Source organism: Quercus suber, unplaced genomic scaffold, assembly GCF_002906115.3.
Source record: "Quercus suber isolate HL8 unplaced genomic scaffold, Cork oak 2.0 scaffold_310, whole genome shotgun sequence".
NCBI lineage: Eukaryota > Viridiplantae > Streptophyta > Magnoliopsida > Fagales > Fagaceae > Quercus > Quercus suber.
Window position 1 is genome coordinate 323,869 of NW_027069766.1, and position 7,410 is coordinate 331,278.

Here is a 7,410-nt window from a genome sequence, read left to right on the forward strand (position 1 = left end):
TACCGAATTTGCTCTTAGCCCTCACTTACAACTATAGTACAACCTGTCACCGCATAAACCATGCTGATGAAAACGTGTATAATATTTTCACTAGGGGTATTGGATGACAAGTTTTACTAATTTTAATATTGACCATTATTGACATTACTTTTTTATCCACTAATAACGGTTACACCTAAGATTTCTTGCAAAAGTTAGTTACAAAAGTTAGTTAAGTGAATAGGCGCCGCAAACAAACAAACAAACCGTTATTTTAAGGAAACTACATAGACAAACAAACACCTATATCCATGCAACGCCATTCATTCCAATCTCTTTGTTTCATCTCCCTCCATCTTCCCAAACTCTCTCTCTCTCTCTCTCTCTGCAATTTTCATTTTCTTAAGTTTCACCTCTTACCCTTCAAAGATTAGCCAGAAGATTAACAACGGGGCTGCTGATAACCAAGCCATCTGGGCTAGTTGGCTGGAACCAGCAGTCTCTTTGGAACTTTGAGGCTTCTTGCTAAGTTCTTCCACTAAAACATGTGTGTAACTCTATTTCAATTCATTCTTTCTTTCTATGATACCTTACATGTCAATGAAGCATCATGTTGATTGTTTTTTTTAATGTTTAGTTACATTAAATTTACTTGAGACTTGTAATATTCTTGGAATACTCATATTGTGAAATCTGTATATATAAGCAATAGCTTGAAGTTTATTCATATGTCGGTTTTAATAAATCAAAAAAACATGTGAACTCTTTCACTTTTATGAGATCAGAGACTTGTGTTTACTTCCAAAAATATGTAATAAATTTATTCCGAGACCCTGCAATTTTTCAATTGTATGCAAAGTGAGAGACATTAGGCTGAGGCTTTAATGTGGGCAGAGAGAACCTGTAATCCATTATGATCAATTTTGGATAACACAATAACTGTGTCATGGTTCCACACCCAAAACAAAATTCTGTTGACAACATGAAACATCAAGGTAATGCGAAACATGAAACAATTTGTGGGGAAAATGAGAAGAATCCCACCATTTTATCTGCACATACCTATGTGAATGCAAGTCAGATAGGAATATGTGCATCATGCATTTATGAATATGTATGGATATGTGTTTGTTATCTATGTGCCATGTGGGAGAATAATTTTATCTACATGCTTCTTGTTGGGTCTTTGTTGATTGCAAAAAATTTCAGGCAGTCCTTGGTTTATTACTTATCAAAAAATTTACCAATTTAGTAGTTTACTTTATTAATCTGTATAAATTTGAATTGTAAATGTGCAACTTTTTCATCACCTCTTTTTCCTATTATTTTAATAGCACTAGCTCCAGTGATTTTGGATGATTGAGGACCTTTGAAGCCTGAATCAATTAATCAGACATTTTATATCATGAAATCTGGACATGAAGGTGGAACTATTAGAGATTCGGGGATGCAACCTACCTCCATTTTCCATGAAGGTGATCATTCTATCCCTGGCAAAGCGTTAGTCTACTCATCATCATCATCTTTTGCTTCTGAAACTTCATTGGATGACCTCTTGGAACTAGATGCAAATGCAGTCAGTATGTTTCCTGTAGAACTCATTCAGAACAATGGCATAGGACCTTTGGAACTAGACTCAAGACAAACATTATTAGCTGTGGAACCTGGGCATTGGAGCAAAGTTGACAGTGATTTGATGCCAAGTTCAGCTAGATCCCTTGGTGAAGCAGATTCCTTTCCTAGAAAAAGCTTAAGTCGCTCATCATCATCATCATCTGCATCTGAATCTCCCTCTCTAGATTCCTTCCAATTGGGAATGGATGTAACCAGAAAATCCCCTGAAGATGCTACTAGCCTCCCAAAATTTGATGAGGACAATGAGATCAGGCCTTTGGAGACCGAATCAAATCAGGCAATATTGGTTATGGAACTAGAAAATGGGAGTAGTACAAACAGTGATCTGGGGATGCATCCTGGTACCGCCATTGGTGAAGCTGATCTCTCAACCCCGACCAAACAGCTAGAGCCCTTATTATCATTATCATTATCAATGTCATCCTCATCCTCCGAATTATCAACTGAAGATCCCTTCGAAATTAGTGCAAAAGCAACTAGTAAGTCCCCTGCAGGCACTGTAGGTCCCCCGAGCTGTTCCAAGGACACTCAATTAGCTTCAAATCATAGCAACAAGGATATTCCAGCTAGCTCTATGCCTAATCACGAACAATCTAGTCATGGATCGGCAGGGCAGCCAACTGCACAAGTAGTGCCTGGCCGAAGCACTGAATTGGGCTTCACCAATAAGCCATCAACACAATTTCTTCCAGTGCAGGTAATGGAGCGACCTGGTGATCCTGCTTCCTCTCAATACAGGATTCCATCTTATGTGTTTGCTAGAACTAAATCTACAGTTCCAATGGAATGGAGTACCACTTCCAATGAATCTTTGTTTAGCATTCACACGGGGAACATGAGTTTCACAAAAGAACAATTCAACTGGCTTGTTAAATCTGGTGAATTAGTCATGACTGGTCCGTTAATGGACATCTCAAATAACCATTCTCCAACCAATAAATCAACTGAAAACAGCCCAAAAAAGGCTACTTTGGATGAGGTTTCAGGAGTTACTGAAACAAAAGCTGCAAAAACAATGAGGGAGATTATAAAGGAAAATGAGGCACATTCTAGTAAAGATATTCGGTCTCTTGTTGAGGACGCATCTCATTCACCTAGACTCTCTCATCGTTCAGATCAGGGTACAAAATCTTTTGCTTTTCCAATGTAAGCTACGTCTCTCTCAATTCTCAGCCTAAATTAGCCACACACACACACAAAAATCTAACAGTTTTATGCATAAATAATTACATGGGTGCTTTGCTTATGTTAAAACTACCTGACATGTTACTTTTGGTAAATTTATAAGCTTTTTTGGGTCTTTAAGATTGTGAATCCATCTTGCTTCTTGAATTAATAGCTGAATTCTTCTTCTTATATGAAGATTGTCAGGGGATGTGGATAAAGGTTGTTCTCCGAAGGTAGGCCCACATGGGAAATGCCAAGAGTCAGGATCACAGCCACAAACTCCCAAAGAAACATCGAGTGCAGCTGAGACATCTAAAGCTCCCCCAGATGCTCAAAACAGATGGTTCCCATGCTTCTCTTGTTGCTCAATCTGATCTTAAGGACACTGAGTTATTTAACTCTGTCACAGGCTTGTATATCTGTTCAGTATAGTTGCATAGTTTCAAACACTATATGTTGTGTTAAAAAATGCAGTACTTTTTTTTTTTGGAAGGGGATGTAGCTTTACAATTCCTTTCTTCTTATTGATTAGTTTACATGGCAGAATCTATAACTCCTACATGGGGATTCAGATACAGTTCTTATTGTGTCATACGTAAGGTCAGTTTGTCTAACTACTAGGTGAACCAGGAGGAATCAATTGAAGCAATGGTCAAGGAATCTCCAGCCAAATATTTGTCTACTGGCGGATTTGGATTTCTGAATACAGCTTCTGTTTTCTGCTGTTTGTTGTACTTTCTTTTCCATGTTCTTCAGATCATTAGATGATAGTGAAATTAGTGTCCATGGTTCATTTATGTCTTCTGTTTTCTCTTCCCTTTATCAGTTACATTGATGGGGCAAGGATGATTAGAAGATTCATGCATTCTGAAACCTTGTTGAATATTGAGATCATTCATCATAAAAATTATAATCATGTCCTCGTCTGATTAAATTTGTGATTAAAATTATATAATTCGATAGTCGTGGATTATTTTCTTCCTAGTTTCCATTTGTGTGCTTCTATCTGAATTTGGCTTTGATAGCTTTATATTCAAGGATGTTTAGGATTTACCATCCAATATTAACTTCTAGGGGGGAGTCGGGGCTAGATGTAAAATAGCAAAGCCTCATAGCCTTCTTTGTCAGTTGAGACAATTAAGGTGCTTTGCCATCCACTTATAATGATGACAACAATTACAACCACGACCACGGCTTAAAATGAGTTATACATGTTCCCATAACCATTGTCCATCCTGAATTGTTGTTTCTAAATCTCAATGATGTCGTCGAATTTTGAAACGAAAATTATAGTGTACGTAGCTAAGGCCTAAGGTTATCATTCCATCGAGAAAAGGAAAAGAAGAACATGTCTAAAGCACCAATAATATATAGAAAAATATGACTGAAACTAGCACAAATAAAGTTTGGTAATATTCAATATACAATGTGAATCTTTTTTACACAAATAAATATAACTAGTACAAAAAAAATAATGGCATGTTTGGATGTTTAAAAAAGGAGGGGGAGTAGAGTAGAGGGAGAGAGAGTAATGCAATTACCTTGTTTGGAAGTTTTTTAAAGAATGAGAGGGAGGGGTTTGGAGGAGTTTGGAAGGGTTTGGACTCCCTCTAGCCCCCCCAATTTTAATTCCCCCAAATTGGAGAGATTTGGAGGGGGAGTAGAGTACATAAACTATTGACCAAGTAAATTACCTAATTTACCCTTATTATATTAACAAAATTACACAAGGAGAAGGGCTAATTACTCCATTCCCCCTTACTAATTTTAAAAACATCCAAATAAGGTGAAGGTAAATCATTCTCCTCTGCTCTCCTCCCCACTACTCCCCTTCCCTCTACTCCCCTCTACTCTCCTCCCTCTCTAAACTTCCAAACAAGTCATAACTTTTTTTACATTTCATTTAACCTTATTTATAATATATATATATATATATATATAATGTGAACCTTTACAATTACCTTTAAATAAACTCTATATATTCTACTTCTTTGAATGCATCAAACTATAAACTACTACTCCATAATAATTGTGGCTAATTAATTTTTTTAATAATATCATTTGTAACGCTTCTTACCATTATCATATATTTGCTAACTGATGATTTGGATAAGAAAGATGTTAATGAGAGGCAACATTGTTTATTAGATTTTCAAAAGTAATAGTGTATGAAAATTATATATATTATAATAAGGTTAAATGAAATGTAAAAAAAAAAAAAAGGATTTTAAAATTTTCTAACGTTATTTCTTATGTAATTTTTACTATTACCAAAGAACATCTCTATTTTAGTTATGATTAGAAATATGGTTTTAATAGTTAGAGTTTGATTAGTTTTAAGTTTAAATTTAGTACTATGATTGTATTTAACTTTTGATTATTGATTTAATTCTTTAAGTGAATTTAATGGTTTATTTTACTACACTGTAAAGTTTTTAATGTTCTCTGTATGGTCATCTCTATTTTATTTTTTACTTCTCCTTACAACCTCTTTGTTTTCCAATTAATGGTTACTAATTGACGTTTGTTTTTTTTTTTTCTTTATCTACTCTTTATTACTTTGTATTTTTTTTTTTAACCATCTCTCTCTCTCTCTCTCTCTCTCTCTCTCAGCAACCTATCGTTTTCCCAAATTTGATGATGATTCTATGATATTAAATATGCATTATTAGTTTTTTTTTAATTTAGTGTTTCTAAATTGACATTTGTTTTGTATTCCATTTTTCTTTTGATGCATTGGCAGTAAAAATGAGTGTTTTTCTAGCATTACTCCACTTTATGAGGACAATTTTATTTGTTGAATTTAAGCAAAATATTATATATTTAATTTTTTAAAATAAAAAATGAGAGGAAATATAAATAATTTAATAATATATGTGGGGGATGTGGCTGAATTTAAATGTTGAATAAAATAATATGATTAAAAAAAAGTAAAAATAAAATATATAACAATAAATACTACCTTGTCCAAATCATTCCACGTAATATAATAATATTATATTCTTATATACTATTTTTAATTCTTTATAATGCAATAGGATAATATTTAATAATCAAAGTGAACAAAAAAAAAAATTAAAACTCAAAACTAAATCGCATCAACCCAAAATATAGTCTTTTGGCTAAATATTGCTGAATTTGGAGTTTTTTTTGCGTTATGGGCATTGTTCCAACTTAATTAGGGGATTGAGGAGAGAGAGTGAATTTCGGCAACACCGTTGCCGAAATTTCAACAAAAGTATGAGAGAGAAAGAGAAAAAGTAGGAGAGAGAAAATTTGGAATTTCGGCAATGGCATTGCCGAAATAGGGGAAAAAAATTTTTGTGGCAATTGTGGCAATGCCATTGCAGAAAATGGGAGGGGGGAAAAAAAAGTGGTTTCCAAAATCCGGGAGGAATTAAAAAAAAAAAAAAGTGCTACATAAACAATATTTTTACAATATTTTCACAACAAATCACATGTGATTAGTTGTTATTAGTTCAAATTTAAATTTAACACTGAGATTACTTTTTAAATCCAAAAATAACAATCAGTAACAACCTACCACTTAAAATTTGTTGTAAAAATGTTGTGAAAATTGTGTACACGTATCATTTCTCAAAAAAAAAAAAAAAAAAGGTGTCATGGATTTGTGGCAATGGCATTGCCGAAATAGGGAAGAAAAAAGGTAATTAGTTATTATTAGTTCAAATTTGAATTTAACACTAAGATTACTTTTTAATCCAATAATAACAATCAATAACAACTTGCCACTTAGAATTTGTTGTAAAAATTGTGTGCACTTATTATTTCTCCAAAAAAAAAAAGGTGTAATGGATTTGAGGCAATGGCATTGCCGAAATAGGGGAAAAAAAAATTTGTGGCAATGCCATTGCCACAAACCAATTACAACATTTTTTTTCCCTCCCATTTTCAATAATGTCATTGCCACAATTTCCACAAATTTTTTTTCTTTTAAAAGTGGAGGCTTTTGTTCAGTTTAGTTTATATCACATTTTGTCCTTAACTTTTTAATAAATGGTCAATTCTAACCTCTTAGAGATAATGGTTTTACTTTCTTTTAACTGCCTGTTCAGTCAAGTAAAGGATTTTCATCCAGTACATGGATTGCGTAGTTATAGTGGTGACTACCAATTACAACATTTTTTTTCCTCCCATTTTCGGCAATGGCATTGCCACAATTGCCACAAATTTTTTTTCCCTATTTCGGAAATGCCATTGCCACAAATTCATTACACTTTTTTTTTTTTTTTGAGAAATGATAAGTGCACACAATTTTACAACAAATTCTAAGTGGCAGGTTGTTACTAATTGTTATTGTTGGATTAAAAAAGTAATCTCAGTGTTAAATTCAAATTTGAACTAATAACAACTAATCACATGTGATTTATTGTGAAAATATTGTGTTCGTAACACTTTTTTTTTTTAATTCCTCCCAAATTTCGGCAACCACTTTTTTTCCCCCTCCCATTTTCAGCAATGGCATTGCCACAATTGCCACAAAAAATTTTTTTCCCCTATTTCAGCAATGCCATTGCCACAATTAGTTTCAGTTAGTTTTTTGGGCAACAAGAATTTCGGTAATGCCATTGCCGAAACTCCAAATTTTCTCTCTCCTACTTTTTCTCT

The 7,410-nt window shown here is 33.6% G+C and overlaps 1 protein-coding gene across 2 annotated transcripts; it reads left to right on the forward strand.

Annotated features, from left to right (window-relative positions):
- The first annotated feature begins 361 nt into the window (after positions 1-361).
- LOC112017670 (uncharacterized) lies at positions 362-3,578 on the forward strand. 2 transcript variants are annotated; one of them, XM_024050124.2, is made up of 4 exons: positions 363-526; positions 1,314-1,454; positions 1,545-2,760; positions 2,978-3,578. In XM_024050124.2, the coding sequence occupies exons 2-4, from the start codon at positions 1,385-1,387 to the stop codon at positions 3,153-3,155; spliced, it is 1,464 nt and encodes a 487-aa protein (XP_023905892.1). In that variant the 5' UTR covers positions 363-526; positions 1,314-1,384; the 3' UTR covers positions 3,156-3,578. The 2 variants fall into 2 exon arrangements, with proteins under 2 accessions (XP_023905891.1, XP_023905892.1); XM_024050123.2 differs by having other exon boundaries at positions 362-526; positions 1,314-2,760.
- The last annotated feature ends 3,832 nt before the right edge of the window (positions 3,579-7,410 follow it).